Raw genomic sequence first — 18,114 nt, 5'->3', positions numbered from 1 at the left:
ATTGAGGTCTGTCATTCTCATGGGCTGGCCCGACTGCAAGGAAGAAACTGCTTTAGCTGTCAGAGATTATTGGCCAGTCAAAGAGGAGCTCAGTGTTCAAAACGGAGTAATATTCAAGGGTCAGAGAGTCGTTATTCCCCGGTCTCTGTGCCTTGAGATGTTGGCGCGCGTGCACTCAAGTCACATAGGAGGTGAGGCCTGTTACAGACAAGCACGTGACACACTGTATTGGCCAGGAATGCAGAGTGAAATCAAAGACTATGTCAGTAAATGCACAATCTACAATGAATATGCCATTGAGCAACAGAGAGAGACGATGATGTCCCACGAGCTACCGATGCGCCCCTGGCAGATAGTAAGTCTAGATCTCTTCCAGCATAGTGGCAAAGACTTTCTGCTGGTAGTCGATCATTACTCAGACTTCTGGGAGATTGACCTCCTCCCCGACCTCTCAGCAGAGACAACGATCAAACGCAGCAAGGCTCAGTTTGCCCGCTATGGCCAGCCAGATAGGGTAATTTAAGACAATGGACCCCAATTCTCCGGAGTTGAGTTCCGAAAATTTGCTGCAGAATGGGAATTTGAGCACGTCACTTCATCACCACGACACCCAAAAGCTAATGAGAAGGCGGAGTCCGCAGTCAAAATCGCAAAGAACCTCTGCAAAAAAGCTCAGAGAGAGGGCAAAGATGCCTGGAAAGCAACCCTGCAGTAGCGCAATACCCCGACAGAAGGCATGGATAGCAGCCCGGCCCAGCGCCTCATGGCACGGCGCTTAAAAGCAGCTCTGCCAGTAGCCAGCACTCTCCTGGAGCCATGTGTGGTGACAGACGTGCTGGTGAAGCTACGTCACAGAAGACAGGTCTCCAAGTTCATCTATGACATATCAGCAAAAGACTTACCTGAGCTCAGGGTGGGTGAAACGGTGTGGATGACGCCACTACCAGGGGACCGGACGGGCCTCTGAAGACTCGGATCCTGTGTACAGAAAGTGGCACCACGCTCCTACTTGGTCGAAGTGAATGGATCACTGTACCGTCGTAACAGGGTTGACCTTCGGATTGCTGAGCCAGCACCTACTCAGAACCCTGATGGTCAAAGGGGTCGCATGACAAAAGACAGAACCCCAGCAAGTCACATGGGGCCTGAGGAACTGGGCGAAGAGCCAGGGGATCACAGGTCGGCCGCTCCCTCGCCCATCAATACTCCCCTTAGACAGTCATGTGACACGCCTGTGCGGAAACCCGCAGTCCTCGCAGACAAGCCCCCTGTCTTTTCACGCTGTGGGCGTCTATCCCAGCCACCAAAAATACTTAATCTGTAGATTTCCCATTAGGGATTGTTGACAGACAGAGATAAAAGTGAAGAGAGTATCAAAATGTGTTAAGTTGTTACCTGAACCAAAAAAAAAAAACTGTTCATGTTGGAAATTATTACTAGGTTTGTTTTGTTAGTGAATTGACACTCCTGTCCTATTTTATAAAAGGGAAGATGTTATGGGTGTAAAATGGCACATTGATGCCATCTGTTGGTAAATGTTAATTACTGCAACTCCAGTGTTTTTACCGGTGTGCTTGAAATACCCGGATGCATTGCAATATACTGAACTAGACTGGTTACTCACATCAATGCCTCTGTCTCGTCATTTAACATTCAAACAGTGATGTCCCTGGAAACGGGACCAAGTCACCTGGCCACAGCAACTAAAGCTGGGAGTGGGAAGATGAACGATCTGTGAAGGTAGTTTGGGAAAAACGTACCGTTGGATTACTTGTTAAATAATCATTATTTATCATGAACGTGGGCTTTGCACTCGTTCTCCTTTGGTCTCTCTCAATAACCAGTGGTAAGTACAGTAACTAGCTAATTTAGTTAGATTTTTTTTTTTTTTTTTTACATATATTTGTAAATCTTTATTTAACTAGGCAAATACACATGGTTAGCATGGTTAATTGCGAGTGTAGCGCAATGCTTGTGCTTCTAGTTCCGACAGTGCAGCAATATCTAATATGTAACCTAACAAATCCACAAGAACTACCTAATACACACATCTAAGTAAAGGAATGGAATAAGAATATATTTATATAAATATATGGATGAGCAATGACAGAGCGGCATAGGCAAGATCCAATAGATGGTATAAAATACAGTATATACATATGAGATGAGTAATGCAAGATATGTAAACATTATTAAAGTGACTATTGATCCATTTATTAAAGTGGCCATTGATTTAAAGTCTGTATGTAGGCAGCAGCCTGTCTGTGTAACAGTCTGATGGCCTTGAGATATAAACTGTTTTCCAGTCTCTCGGCGGTGTGGTAACTCTAACCCTAGCCTTAAACCGATAGCTACTTTAGGACGAAATTGGGATTAGCTATATAGATGTTGGCCCCGATTTTATATGGATACAATTGTTACGTCTTCGCATCCAATTCACTCTGGAGTGCCAGTGTGCTCTGGACGTTCGGAAATGCAAAGCATTGTCCGTTCATTATATTTGACATTTTAGTCATTTAGCAGACGCTCTTATCCAGAGCGACTTACAGTAGTGAATGCGTACATTTCATACATTTTTTTCTTCTCCGTACGACCCGTACGGAGAAGAAAAAAATGTATGAAATGTTCCCCACGTGGGAATCGAAACCACAACCCTGGCGTTGCAAACACCATGCTCTACCAACTGAGACACACGGGATCATAAATTCAAAGCATTGTCAGATTGTCCGTTCATAAATTCAGATCGCACCCTGGACGCTCTGGTCGAGGAGTAGGGTTGATCAACCGCAGTCAAGCACCCAAGCTAACTGGCTAAAACTACTTTCAGACATAAATACGAGAACACCACCCTTTGACCATTTTTCTGGCCCTAGAAGAGCTGATTAGGTTGTGTTCATGTGATCTAGAGGGATGGTGACTGTGCTGCTGGCAATAATTTAATGTTTTTTTGCCGAGGTTTACTGACACCGGTCATATTCAACAGGTGTTGAGAGTTTGTAAATTCAACAGTTACTCTGCACTCCGGCACACTCAGACGAGAGCGGAATAGATAGGCACAGTTGGAGTCGGAATGGATAGGCACAGTTGGAGTCGGAATGGATAGGCACAGTTGGAGTCGGAATGGATAGGCACAGTTGGAGTCGGAATGGATAGGCACAGTTGGAGTCGGAATGGATAGGCACAGTTGGAGTCGGAATGGATAGGCACAGTTGAATTGACGAACGCACAGCTAGTCCTTGACTCCCGGTGCCATTACACAGGGTTAGGATTGGATTCCCACACAGTGCGTGTTTGCGGAAAACAGACGGACTAAATGACCTGTGCTAATTAGCTAGCCATCAGCGTCTCTGAACACCTGTGTTTAAACAGACAGACGCCGAAAATGTGGATTCACTGGGAAAATACTGTCGGCTGCAACTGTGTTCACCTTTTAAAACAGTGTACAGTAAGTATTTATTTTGATGTGATATGCAAGTAAAGGGATTTGTTTCTAGAACCGTACCGCAATTGTTACTCGATTCACGTTTAGATGGAGAATTTGGCTGTTTTGTTTTCGAGAATTTGCGCTTTAAACAAAACCTGTACATTAATTTGTACTAAGGATTAACCAAAATAGACCAGTCTGTCGTTTCCAATGGGCGCAAATGTAATCTGAGTAGGCAGAACAAGCAAGGAGGTGGGCAGAGCCTAACACGCGAGCTAGATTTTATTGGCACGTTCAAGCATGTATTTGCAAAATGGGTTTGGCGACTGCCAGGAGGGTGCTACTTGCCCGATTGCATAGTGCCAACTGTAACGTTTGGAGCAAGAATAATGGGTTGGGCAGTTTTTCATGTTTTGGGCTAGGCCCCTTTAGTTCCAGTGAAGGGAAATCTTAATGATACAATGACATTCTAGACGATTCTGTGCTTCAAACTTTGTGGCAACAATTTGGGGAAGCCCTTTCTTGTTTCGGTATGATAATGCCCCCATGCACAAAATGAGGTCCATTTAGAAATTGTTTGTTGAGATCAGTGTGGAAGAACTTGACTGGCCTGCACAGAGCCCTGACCTCAACCCTATTGAGCACCTTTGGGATGAATTGGAATGCCGACTACGAGCCAGGCCTAATCGCCCAACATCAGTCCCCAACCTCACAAATGCTCTCCTGGCTGGATGGAAGAAAGTCCCTGCAGCAATGTTCCAACATCTAATGGAAAGCCTTCCCAGAAGAGTGGAGGCTGTTATAGCAGCAAACGGGGGACCAACTCCATATTAATGCCCATGATTTTGGAATGAGATGTTTGACAAGCAGGCGTCCATATACTTTTGGCCATGTGGTGTGTATTTTCACATTTCTCATTCATGAGGAAGGATAATGAAAGAAACAAGTACAATTAGACCTTTCAGTTAGTGTTTTTACTGATATCAATTTTTTTTATGAATTAAGTGATTAAAACAATTCTATTACCAAATTGTTAATGTAATTTCTGAGAAATTCCGTAGCGGAATTTCTGCAATTGGAATTTATAGTAGTTACACCATTGTTGGGTTCACAAGTTTGGACAGTAGACTACAGTGAAGTAGAGTACAATAAAGCAGTACAGTACACAGTCGATCACACAAATTGAGTACACTGTACTCTACTGAACTGTACTGTGGTGTACTGTTATGGCCAAACTTGTGAAACATAGATGTCTATGCTTGGTTCAGATTTGGTCCGGACCAACCAAATTTGGTCTTGTTTGGATGCAGAGTTCATTTAAAATAATAGCCAGTGTGTAGAATAATACCTAAGTATACAGAGGAGGATCTTGCATATTTATACCTTTTGTGTATTTACTTGGGTCTACGTTGTCGCTGACGTATTTTATAAGGAGCACATGCGTGTTGAAGTTGAGAAAAATGTAGGCGCACACAAAGAAATTTAGGAGCACAATGCAAAATATTTGCGCTAATATTGCTAGAATTCTTAATTGTTCCAGGCGCACTGGTGCTCCTAAATAAAAAAGGATCCTGGTCACATAGCATAATATTTAGTCGCATATGCGTGTAAAATGGTCGCACTGTAGAGCCCTGCATAGGATACATCACCATGAAGAGAATAACATTCATAATTAGGCGTTTCTGTGTTGTACAGACCAGGGACCCCATGATTAAATTCCGTTACCGCAACTCTGTTACTGGGTGTAAATCCACTTTATTTACTGTAGTTCAATAACCAAAATATATATTTTCAGAGTCAATGTGTCATGTCATAGCTAACGCCCCTTTCTTTCTTTCTGGAGATATCGTTGAATTCGGAGCAAATATTTAAGACTTTTTGGAAAATGTGGAGATGTTTATAAACGATGGGAGATTTTACTGAAATTCTCTTGCCAGACTTTGCATCTGCGCAGTTCTTCCACAACAATTTAGGCAACAGGGATCTCGATCCAGGAGGGAACTGAATGTCTCTACAGTGACCAATAAACTTAATCTTGACATCTAGCCACTTAGCTAGCAAGTTAGCAAACCAAATGCGTAGCTGGAGCCCCTGAGCTGGATATAATTTGACACATGTTAGATTTGTTATAGTTACACTTGGTTTAGCAGGCATCCTGGCTGTGTAGGCTCCCTGCCCGGCCGAACTGAGAAATTGGGGGGAGAAGGGCCTTGGTCAGGGAGGTGACCAAGAACCTGATGGTCAATCTGACAGAAATGCAGAGTTCCTCTGTGGACTGGGAGACTAATCAGGATCAAGGTAAAGATGTACAGAGATTCTTGATGAAAACCTGCTCCAGAGCGCTCAGGACCTCAGACTGGGGCGAAGGTTCACCTTCCAACAAGACAACGACCCTAAGCACACAGCCAAAACAACGCAGGAGTGGCTTCGGGACAACTCTCTGAATGTCCTTCAGTGGCCCAGCCAGACGCCGGACTTGAACATGATCAAACATCTCTGGAAAGACTTGAAAATACCTGTGCAGTGACGTTCCCCATCCATCCTGACAGAGCTTGAGAGGATCTGCAGAGAAGAATGGGAGAAACTCCCCAAATACAGGTGTGCCAAACTTGTAGCGTCATACCCAAGAAGACTCGGGGCTGTTATCGCTTCCAAAGGTCCTTCAACAAAGTACTGAGTAAATGGTCTGAATCATTATGTAAATGTGATATTTCAGTTTTGGATTTTTAATGCATTTCAAAACTATTTTTGTTTTGTCATAATTGTGTGTAGATTGCGGGGGGAAAATCTATTTTATCAATTTAAGAATAAGGCTGTGAACAAAATGTGGGAAAGTCAAGGGGTCTGAACACTTTCCGAATGCAATGTATAATGTCAATTTCTATGTCTAGGTGGATCATATCATTAAAAGTACCAAAGCCCACTCTGGAAATTTGACATGTTTGAAAAAGTGTATATTGTTACAAACAATATGCCAAAAAATAAGCTAAATCAAAAAGTGTAGGACATTATTTTTTAATGTTGAATAAATTAATGTGGAAGTTATTTCAGAGTCTAGACATACTCCATATTTGAGAGAACACTATAAGGAGTTATAATGACACCAAGATGTCTATCGTGTTACGGTTTACAGATCATTAGGGTCTTATAAGAGGTCTTAAATGGCCATTTTTAATCCTGATTTTCAAAAAAATTATTGCTACAAAGGTAAAAAGCATGTTTAACATCCTTCCACCCAATGCAGTTCTTATGTGAGAATTACAAGAACATTCTGAGATACTGAAAATATTTCTCGATGGCGTGGAATCGCCCAATAGAAGCGCTGGATAGCTAGTGAGGTCAATGTCATTGTTGCCAGTCTATTGTTTCTTTCTCACCACAGGGGTGTGTTTGCGTCTCTTGGTCTTCAGAGATTTTAAATATTGGATAAATTCCTCTTTTTTATTTTTTATATTTCATGTCCACAGGACATGTGAATTGGTGGTTGGCTGTGAAGTAGTGATGAAATACACAGCCTAAAGTATGCAAATGTTTAGGCTATTTTAACTTATGTTGTTGCCAAATCAGTTGATTATATCCATCTCCCATCATATAACATGTAATCAACACGGTGCCAAACAGTGAAGAACTTCTCAATGACCCGGTCTGCCTGTCTTACTCTCTGTTCCAGTGCTTGCAGAGCTGCCTCAACCTCAGAACCTGACTCTGCTCACCCTGAACACACAGTACGTACTGACATGGGACTGGGACCAGACGACCACAGGCAACGCTGTTACCTTCACTGTAGAGTACATGGCGTAAGTCACCAGATGCACGCACACCACCCCCGCATACCCCTCCTACATGTCACATATGATACCATATTTCACCTCCCCCTCCTACATGTCACATATGATACCATATTTCACCTCCCCCTCCTACATGTCACATATGATACCATATTTCACCTCCCCCTCCTACATGTCACACATGATACCATATTTCACCTCCCCCTCCTACATGTCACACATGATACCATATTTCACCTCCCCCTTCTACATGTCACACATGATACCATATTTCACCTCCCCCTTCTACATGTCACACATGATACCATATTTCACCTCCCCCTCCTACATGTCACACATGATACCATATTTCACCTCCCCCGCCTACATGTCACATATGATACCATATTTCACCTCCCCCTCCTACATGTCACATATGATACCATATTTCACCTCCCCCTCCTACATGTCACATATGATACCATATTTCACCTCCCCCTCCTACATGTCACATATGATACCATATTTCACCTCCCCCTCCTACATGTCACATACTGTACCGTATTTCACCTCCCCCTCCTACATGTCACGTATGATACCATATTTCACCTCCCCCTCCTACATGTCACGTATGATACCATATTTCACCTCCCCCTCCTACATGTCACACATGATACCGTATTTCACCTCCTACACCCAAACAGTGACTTGTCTGTTTTATTTTACCACTGAGAGTCATGATCTGGTATTAGGCCAAGACTGCCTCTCATCACTGACCCTCTCGCTCGCTCCCCAACAGGAAGTACAAGATGAAGATGAAGAAGGACTGGAGCCTTGTGTGTGACAGGACCACACACACCCGCTGTGATTTCACAGGGTCTAATCTGACCTACATAGGAACGTACATGCTCCGAGTCCGAGCCAGCGCAGACGGAGTCAACTCACACTGGGTCTGCATAGAGTTCTGCCCTGATAAAAACGGTGAGAGAGGAATGGGAGAAGGCACACAGACTTGGGCACAGATGAAAAATAAACTAAATTAGAGGAGAAAATAAACACAGTTGCAAACAGTCACATTTAAACACCGCCACACACCAACAGAAACACGCTCACAGCCACACACACACACACACACAGCCACACACACACACACACACACACACACACACACACAGCCACACGGGTGTGTTTGAGCTTTCAGAAGTTGTAAAGGCACTCAAATCTATTTTTCTTAAGAAAGCGGCTGGCCCGGATTAATTTAACCCTCATTTTTCAAATAATGGGTGCAGAGATTATTGCTGACCCTCTCACTCATATATTAAATCTTTCATTGGCGAGTAATAACATTCCTAAAGTCTGGAAAGCAGCCTACGTCACGCCTTTACAAAAGGGTGGAGATGACTATCGTCCCATATCTAAACTGTCTGCACATGCAAATGTTTTGGAAAAAACTGAGTTATGAGTTTACCTCAATTCCAGTCGGGTTTTAGAGCCAAGTATACTGCCCTACCAAGCAAAAAGGCAGTAACTGCTCATAGCGTGGAACTGAGGAAAAAGGGCATTCATTTACCTTGGTTTCACAGTAACTGTATGCAGTTACTGCTAACATGACCCCCATTTTCACCAAAACACAAAATCGAGGCAGAATACTTGTCCACATGATTAAGCATGTATTTAATGTAGCAAAAATGACTAACTTATTTTCGATCAAATGAGCAATTACTTCCTTTTTGCTTGGTAGGGCAGTATAGTACAATTACTGCAGTAAGGTTGTTGGTGGTTTTCTAGATGCTCACTTTTTATCGCCTTGTCAAAGGCCTTTGACACCGTTGTATAGACTAAATAAAAGTTGGTTTAAGTGTCGATGCATTGTATTGGTTCCAAAACTACCTTTCTGACAGAACAGTGTGTAGCACAGCAGGGTATGGAATCTGAGTTTTGAAGGCTTATGAAAGGAGTTCCCCAGAGCTCAACTTTAGGTCCGATCCTTTTTACACTGTATATAAATGATATAGGGAAGACTGTTGACTCTGCAAATCTCCATCTGTATGCTGATGACACAATGATTTATTCTTGCGCATCTAATATTGAGATTGCTTTTCAGGACTTATAGTTGGCTTTTGATGTTATTCAGAGGCATCTTTTCAAATTGAAACTTGTGCTTGTGCTTTTTCTTTTCTTAAAGTAAACAGATGGAGTCACTCAGAGTTTTAACTATGAAAGGCCAGCAAATTGATATGGTCACCTCCTATAAGTATCTTGGGAATTAGTTAGAAGAACATTTTTAAACGGCACATTGATAACCTTGACGAAGAAACTGAAGTTGAAATTGGGTTTCTATTTTAGGAACAAATCTGGCTTTTCAATGTCCGTCAAAGGATCTTGTTCAAAGCACTTTATCAGTCCTCAATTTATGGTGATATTGTCTATATGCAGACCTCCACAAGTACCTTACACTGAGTCCAGAGTTTATCATGATGCTTTAAGATTCATTACAAATGCTACATCAATTACCCATGGTGCAATGTATCTGTCTCTCCACCAGGAGGCTAAAGCACTGGTACACTTTTGTGAACAAGGTATTGATAGGACAACTACCTTTTTGTATCTCTGTTTTGTCACTGACCAGATCAGTCACTCAATACAGTCTTCTTTCACAGTCACTGCTGTCCTTGTCTGTTCTTAAGGCTAGAACTGAGATGGGGAAAGCAATAAATATCACATACTGCCTTCATCCTGGAATATGCTTCCAAAGATATTAAAGTTATGGGGGTTAGTGTCTTTGCCTGTTTTAAGACGCTGATCGATGACATTGTTTGTGATAGCTGCAGTTGTTTCTAATCTTCAAATGTATCTGTAACTTGTGACACTTAAGCTGTGTTCGAATACTCATACTAAACATACTATTTTTGATGTACATGCTTATTGGGCATAGTATGGATTTTTATTTAACCTTTTATTAACCAGGGAAGTCGGTTAAGAACAAATTCTTATTTACAATGACGGCCTACCAAAAGGCCTCCTGCGGGGACAGGGGCCTGGGATTAAAAATAAATACAATATAAATATAGGACAAAACACACATCATGACAAGAGGGACAACACTACATAAAGAGAGACCTAAGATGACAACATAGCAACACATGACAACACGGCATGGTGGCAACAAAACAAAAACAACATGGTAGCAACACAAAACATGGTACACAGATTATTGGGCACAGACAACAGCACAAATGGCAAGAAGGTTGAGACAACAATACATCACACAAAGCCACAGCCACAACTGTCAGTAAGAGTGCCCATGATTGAGTCTTTGAATGAAGAGCTTAAGATAACTGTCCAGTTTGACTGTTTGTTGCAGCTCGTTCCAGTCACTAGCTGCAGCGAACTGAAAAGAGTGACCCAGGGATGTGTGTGCTTTGGGGACCTTTAACAGAATGTGACTGGCAGAACAGGTGTTGTATGTGGAGGATGAGGGCTGCAGTAGATATCTCGGATAGGGGGGGGAGTGAGGCCTAAGAGGGTTTTATAAATAAGCATCAACAAGTAGGTCTTGTGACGGGTAAACAGAGATGACCAGTTTACAGAGGAGTGCAGTGATGTGTCCTATAAGGAGCATTGGTGGCAAATCTGATGGCTGAATGGTAAAGAACATCTAGCCGCTCGAGCACCCTTACCTGCCGATCTATAAATTATGTCTCCGTGATCTAGCATGGGTAGGATGGTCATCTGAATCAGGGTTAGTTTGGCAGCTGGGGTGAAAGAGGAGTGATTACGATAGAGGAAACCAAGTCTAGATTTAGCTTTAGCCTGCAGCTTTGATATGTGCAGAGAGAAGGACAGTGCACTGTCTAGCCATACTCCCAAGTACTTGTATGAAGTGACTACCTCAAGCTCTGCCCCTCTTCCCACCGGTGTGATTACTACCTCTGAGGGTTTATTCTTCTTACAAACCACATTACCTTTTTGTTCTGAACACCTCCAAAACAAGGTTAAGGGTAGAGAAAGCCTGTTGGGCACTAAGAAAGCTTTGTTGTAGAGCATTAACACAAAATCCGGGGAGGGGCCAGCTGAGTATAAGACTATCATCTGCATATAAATGGATGAGAGAGCTTCCTTCAGCCTGAACTATTTTGTTGATGTAAATTGAGAAGAGCGTGGGGCCTAGGATTGAGCCTTGGTGTACTCCCTTGGTGACAGTCAGTGGCTGAGACCGCAGATGTTCTGACTTTATACACTGCACTCTTTGAGAGGTAGTTAGCAAACCAGGCCAAAGACCCCTCAGAGACACCAATCCTCCTTAGCCGGCTCACAAGAATGGAATGGTCTACCGTATCAAAAGCTTTGGCCAAGTCAATAAAAGTAGCAGCACAATATTGCTTAGAATCAAGGGCAATGGTGACATCATTTAGTACCTTTTTAAGGTTGCAGTGACGCATCAATAACCTGAGCAGAAAACATTGCATACCTGTGAGAATACTATAGACATCAAGAAAGCCAGTCAGTTGATTATTGACAAGTTTTTCCATGACTTTGAGAAACAGGGCAAAATAGAAATTGGCCTATAACAGTTAGAATCAGCTTGATCTCCCCCTTTTTAAATAAAGGATGAACTGTGGCTCCCATCAACGCAATGGGGGAACCCCCCCCCCCCCCCCCCAGAAAGGAGATACAGGCTTGGTAATGATAGGGGTAAGAACATGTTTTAAGAAGACATGGTCTAATCCATCTGACTCAATGTTTTTTTGGGGTCAAGTTTAAGGAATTCCTTTAGCGCCTCGGACTTAGTGACTGCCTGCAGGGAGAAACTTTGTAGCGGGGCAGGGGAAAAAGAGGGAGAAGCATCGGGGATAGTCGCATTAGAAGGGGTGGGAGATGAGGAAATGTTGGACGGGCAAGGAGGCATGGCTGAGTCAAATAGGAATCCTGACTTAATGAAATGGTGATTTTAAAAAGCTCAGCCATGTTCTTGTCAGTAACAACCACATAATCAACATTAAGGGACGGGCAGCTGTGAGGAGGCGGATTCATTCTCCAGGTCTTTAACCGTTTTCCAGAACTTCTTGGGGTTAGACCCACAGAGAGAACTGCTCCTTAAAGTAACTAACCCTCGCCTTCCGGATAGCCTGAGTGCACTTATTTCTCATTTACCTGAACGATAGTCAGTCAGCCTGAGTATGCATGTGCCGAGTCTTTCGCCAAATGCAATTCTTGAGGTGGAGTAACTCTGCAAGATCACGGTCGCACCAGGGGCTAAATCTTTTTTTAATTCTAATTTTCTTTATGGGGGTGCGTTTGTTAACAATACCATTGAAAATATCAAAAAAGAAGGTCCAAGCGCCTTCGACAGAGGGGATCAAGCTGTCTCTATCCCATTTTACTGATATAGTTAGTATGACAATTCACGGATGTTGTCCTAAATTTGACAAAGTACGAAGTATACACGCAGAGGACACTATTTCCGTACTTTAGGGCCCATAATGCAATTCCTCAAATGGGGTGTGGCTTCACAACATTTTCAGATTTGCAGCAAATATGCAGCCGAAGTCCATGAGAGCGGATACAAATTCATTGCTTTAACTATTTATGACAAATGTTGAGCAATGTAATGACTTTTCAAATAAGTTACGTTATGTTGGCTGACAATTTGTTAGCTACGCTATCCTCACGAACCACATAGCATATTACAGCCGTATGTACCGGTATGTTAGCTAGCTACCTAACATTAGTTGGCTACTAATACATCGGACTTGCCAGTATATCAACTATATGCTATCTAACTTAGCTAAGTGGTGTAGTCTCAATGGACATTGTTAATTCGCTCTGGCGATCTTAAAAAAATAAAATAATAATAAAGCGTGATTAAATTGTTTCCAGCAGCACAGTTTCAGTTACCAACACTCTAGATAACATGAAACCAGCCTAACCAGCTCTGCTAGGGCAAGTACAATGGTCAGAGTGAAGTGTCTAATTTGTGTCTGGATGTAGCTAGCAAGCTAGCCAACATTAGGCTGTTACAACGGCAGCTAAGCACCCAAGCTGTGGTCAGAACACTTGGATCAACCCTAGTCCTCAGCCAGAGCATCCAGTGTGCGCTCTGAACGCTTATGAACAGATAATCTGACAGCACTCTGAATTTAGGACCGCCCAAAGCGTGCTCTGGCACTCCCAGATTGAATTTACGAACACGCCCAAAGTCAGCATCAACTTCCGGGATAGACGGGTGAAGCACTAGTACGCTCAACTGAAAGAATACCATTTAGTTTACAGTATAATAAAATGAACTAATAGTATGTAGTGTATATACTCCTTAAATATGTAGTATACAGTATGTTAGTATGGGTATTTGAACACAGCATTTGTCTTTTGTATTTTTCTCCAATATTTTCTGAACACGCTGCAATTTCCCTGTTTTGCCTTCTTGCCAGGTCGCCCTAGCACAATAGGCTTTCAACCTCAATGGGTCTTACCTGGTTAAATAAAATGAAAATATAACATGCACAGCCACATGCCAACACGCACAGCCACCCTCACACACAACTAGCACAGAGACCGTTAATCTGTCCTTCACCAATAATCATTCCCAGGACTCTGGAGTTGCCTGTATGGTAACTATTGATTATTAGTGAGTTTATTTTGATCTTATCTGTTCTTCCCCCTGTCTAGCTTTGTTGGGCCCACCGCCCAGGGTGGAGCTGGCTCCTGCGGGGAACCAGCTGAATGTGACCATCTCTGATCCCCTGACCAGCACCCAGGGCTCCATGAAGAAACACGTCATCTCCCTGTACTACCGCATCCTGTACTGGAGTCTCTCTGATGACCCTCAGGTACTGGCACAACCTTCTGCCTTTTTCTATGGCCTCTAAAGACTCCTGGGCCTCCCCTCAGTAACCCTGGGACTGCTATCACCTGGGCCTCCCCTCAGTAACCCTGGGACTGCTATCACCTGGGCCTCCCCTCAGTAACCCTGGGACTGCTATAAAACACCAGAAGCTACAACATGTTGTAACACTCTAAACAAGAAACTTAAAGATAGGAAAACAAGTGTGTTCTAATGGGGTTTTCAATGCAGGGAACTGGTTGGTGCTCTGTATTCTAGAAGGTTTTGAAGTGTTCTATATTCAGATGAAATGCAAAGTTGTTGTTCTATGTTCTCTGGAACTCTTCCAGTTTAAACATCAATAACCCATCTGCTGTGTCCCTGTGTTACACCAGAGCAGATAGATATGATTTCTATATCATCTCTATATCCCAAACCTTTCCTGGTGTACCCCCAACCGTTCCACTCTTGTGATGCATTCAGGACGAGCACATCTGATTGAACTTGTAAAGGGCTTGATGATGAGTTCACCACTAGAATCCCATGTGCTGCTACTGGAATGGGTGAAGTAAGTGGAACGGCTGGGGGTAGTGCAAGACAGGGCAGCGTATCCCAACCCTGTCTGATTTATAACGTGTTCTTATTGGATGTTCAGGGTCTGAAGCCTAAAGTGGTGGACTCTAGCAACAACCTGGTGATGCTGCCTGAGCAGGAGGCCTGGACGTGGTACTGTGTCATAATCCAGTCTCGCTACGACTACTACAACAAGACTAGCGGCTACACAGAACCCCAGTGCATGCAGACAGAGGGTAGGAATGAACACTTCACACTAAAGACTTGGAGATTGGTTTCTGAATTGCTTGACAAATTACCTACCTGTATATTGTGTGTGTGTAGAGATGCCAGAGAGCGTGTTTTACAGGATCATTTACATAATAAGTCCACTAAAGTGTGACTGTCCTCAGGTGACACCCCGTACGGGCAGATCTTCCTGTACTTCCTGGTCTCCATGGTGGTGTGTTTCCTGCTCGTGTTGCTTCCCTCCTACGCCTTCTTCAGGTTCTACAGAGTCCTCAAAAACACCTTTTACCCCTCTATCCAGCTGCCTGCACACATCCAGGAGGTAGGCCCCACAAACGCTTACTCAACAGTAAACAGCATAACAGTAATATCCAGGTGTACTGTCCATCCTCTTGGTTGGTGGGTGTATCTGTGTGTTTAAGAGTGGTTGGGATTAAGCAATGACGACCATTTTCTCTTCCTCTCCCCCCCAGTACCTCTGTGACTCCTCCCCCGGCTCCGACATGCCCCGCCTCCTCACTGCTGATTCAGAGGCAGAGCTGTGCTGTGATAAGCTGACCATATGTCCTGAGGTGGTGCTACTGGAGATACACCTCCCTCCTCCCCTCACAGCGCCCCCCTCAGAGCTGGAGCAGGACAGCGGCAGGCACATCCGCCAGGACAGCGGAGACTCTGGGATCCACTCCACAGAGGGAGGCTCCGCCCAGCAGGGTTGTAGTGGTAGGGAGCCAATCAGGACAGACCAGGAAGTGGACTCCTGGCAGACACTGGCGCAGGTCAAGATGGAGGAGATGGGGAGAGACGTCATCATGAAAGTCCAATATTTTTGAAAACTTGTTTGTTGACATGTTTAACATTTTGGGAATATCAACTGACTATTAAATACCTAAATATTTTTGGGGTGGATTCTTTTATTTCAGCAGCACTGACAGGATGGCATGTTATTCATGTGATTCCGGTCTTTTAGTATACCAGTACACTGTCAGCTGCCTGGGTTGGTCTGGGAATCCCATGTTGCTGTGTCTTTTTTAAGGGTGTAGAAACAAGCTTAAAAGTGTCAGATTTGGTATGGGGGCCCATTAACTTTAAGATGTCTAAAAGACCCCTGTCATGACGTTGGCCTGTGGGTAAGGTTTATGACCCCCCCCCCCCCCCCCCCATAAATGCCTTTCTCCCTTCCCCTCTCTCTCTGACTCTACTGAAGGACTCTTGAATAGCCTTTGATGTTCCCAGACTCTCTATGTTTAACAAACAAGTGGGGGGAAAGGAACCATATTTCGGTAATAGAACCAGTTGAAAATATGCGTTGGTACTTAATGAATATGGATGTCAGTTTGGTTGTCATCTGAGACATTATGACTGATGACAGGATGACAAACTGTATCCGGGAAAGTCTACACATTCTAGTTATCAGATTCACATGGAATTGTTGTGTAATTTAAATGTTTGATATTGAAACTATTTGTGAGAAGATTAAATGTAATTTTAGCTTCCAAATGAGAGAATTGGGTTTTCATAAGGTTAGAGCCCTGCTCAATCAGTGTCCCACCCCTGTGAAGAGACATGGGTTATAAACTATGAAACACACCCTTCTCTCCCTCCACTATATAAGTCCTTGACGAAAATGTAACCTCCTGTTCCGAGTACGTGAGGTCTGCAGCCTCTGCGTTAAAAGGACTCAGATAATAAGCTGTCCCGGGTACATTAGGGCGACGGTCCGATGTCAGAAGGATTCAGATAATAAGCTGTTCCGAGGATGTGAGGATGATGGTTCCACGTTAAAAGGACTAACATGTCAAGTACACAACGAAGCCAACCTCAGCGTGAGCTTTGGTTGTGAATGGTATGAACTTTGAACTCTTATTCACTAAAGAAGTGAGAGATCCTAGCCGTTGACTTAGCAACAGCAGCTGTAAACGTGGGCTAAGAAAAGACGGACGACGTACCCAGTCTAACACACAACGAAGATACTACAACGTATCCAATTTACCACCAGAGACATTCTTCTGAGGACAGGAAGATCTCTGTTGGCCAACACCGCCAGCATCTACGACCAACCTACCGAAGCGCAGCTCAGACTAAATATTTATTGCATTTTCCTTTTCCAAATGGGCGGTAATTTAGAATGCATAAGATACTGTATTTACGATAGCACAGCTTCTCCCTTTGTTCCTCAGTCTTCCCGCTCTTTCATTCAAGCCCAACCCCCTCTCTTTGTGTAACACGCCTCATACAGGTTCTGTCCACCAGGGACATTTTCTGTATGACATAATTTGTATTCTGTGTATATGTAATTCTGTGTGATTAGTTAGGTATTTAGCAAATAAATAATTAAACCCAATTTTGTATTGCTGATTCAACATGTTAGCCAGGGTTCGTGAAGATAACCAAGAATTTACAACTTTCAGATGAGACTGAAATAAGGTGACGATTAATATTGACTGCTATTGATGTAAAATATTACTAGGTCTTTAAGAGTTTATTCGGAAGATAACAGCTCTATAAACACTCTTCCGTGGTGCCCCGACTTTGTAGTTAATTACATTTACATGATTAGCTCAATCGGGTATTATAAATGACAGAAAAAGGATTTTATAAAATAGCATGTCATATCACTTAATCCGGCATAGCCAAAGACACGACACCCAAGTCCACCTTTCTTTTCTATGACTTGGGTATAGAAGCTGTTCAGGGTCTTGTTGGTTCTAGACTTGGTGCACTGTGGTTGCTCGAGTCTTTCACAACGTTAGCAATGTGGGGACTTGCTCTTGACACAGCCTTGTATAGTGGTCCTGGATGACAGGGAGTACACACCCCGCGTTGTAGCGCTTGGCGGTCGGGTGCCTTGTAGTTGCCGTTCCAAGCGGTAATGCAGCCAGTCAAGACGCTTTCGATGGTGCAGATGTAGAACAGCCTCCTGAGGTGTAGAGGCGCCGTCATGCCCTCTTCTCAACTGTGTGTATGGACCTTAAGTTATTAGTGGTTTGGACACTGAGGAACTTGAAGCTCTCGACCGGCTTCACTACTGCCCCATTGATGTGGATGGGGGCGTGTGTTCGCCTCTAGTCCACGATCAGCTCCTGTGTCTTGCTGACGTTGAGGGAGAGGTTGTTGTCCTGGCACCACACTACCAGGTTTCTGAACTCCACCTTATAGGCTGCATCTTCGTCCTAAGTGATAAGTCCTACCACCGTTGGGTCATCAGCAAACTTGGTGTTGGACTCGTGCGCGGCCACGCAGTCATGGGTGAACAGGGAATACACGAGGGGACTAAGCAAACAGCCCTGCGGGAGCCCCGT

At 43.7% G+C, this 18,114-nt stretch overlaps 2 protein-coding genes across 3 annotated transcripts in view; one reads left to right on the top strand and one right to left on the bottom strand.

Moving 5' to 3' along the window:
• Positions 1 to 1,292, bottom strand: part of LOC106586873 (interferon alpha/beta receptor 1a) — a 33,203-nt gene extending 31,911 nt beyond the window's left edge. Inside the window, exon 1 of the mRNA XM_045707233.2 lies at positions 903 to 1,292. The gene's annotated coding sequence lies outside the window, so the exon portion shown is untranslated. The remainder of the gene's footprint in view (positions 1 to 902) is intronic.
• A 294-nt stretch (positions 1,293 to 1,586) lies between these two features.
• Positions 1,587 to 15,710, top strand: LOC106586842 (interferon alpha/beta receptor 1a). Of its 2 annotated transcripts, none has more exons than XM_014174554.3 (7): positions 1,587 to 1,846; positions 7,095 to 7,221; positions 7,991 to 8,172; positions 13,861 to 14,021; positions 14,670 to 14,823; positions 14,980 to 15,137; positions 15,289 to 15,710. In XM_014174554.3, exons 1-7 carry the CDS (start codon positions 1,795 to 1,797, stop codon positions 15,643 to 15,645), a joined length of 1,191 nt encoding a protein of 396 aa, XP_014030029.3. In that variant the 5' UTR covers positions 1,587 to 1,794; the 3' UTR covers positions 15,646 to 15,710. The 2 variants fall into 2 exon arrangements, with proteins under 2 accessions (XP_014030029.3, XP_045563241.1); XM_045707285.2 differs by lacking the exon at positions 1,587 to 1,846 and adding an exon at positions 2,945 to 3,445.
• The last annotated feature ends 2,404 nt before the right edge of the window (positions 15,711 to 18,114 follow it).

Source organism: Salmo salar, chromosome 25, assembly GCF_965601325.2.
Source record: "Salmo salar chromosome 25, fSalSal1, whole genome shotgun sequence".
Classification (NCBI taxonomy): domain Eukaryota; kingdom Metazoa; phylum Chordata; class Actinopteri; order Salmoniformes; family Salmonidae; genus Salmo; species Salmo salar.
The sequence above is the reverse complement of the archived record's forward strand: the minus strand, read 5'-3'. Positions and strand labels throughout refer to the sequence as shown.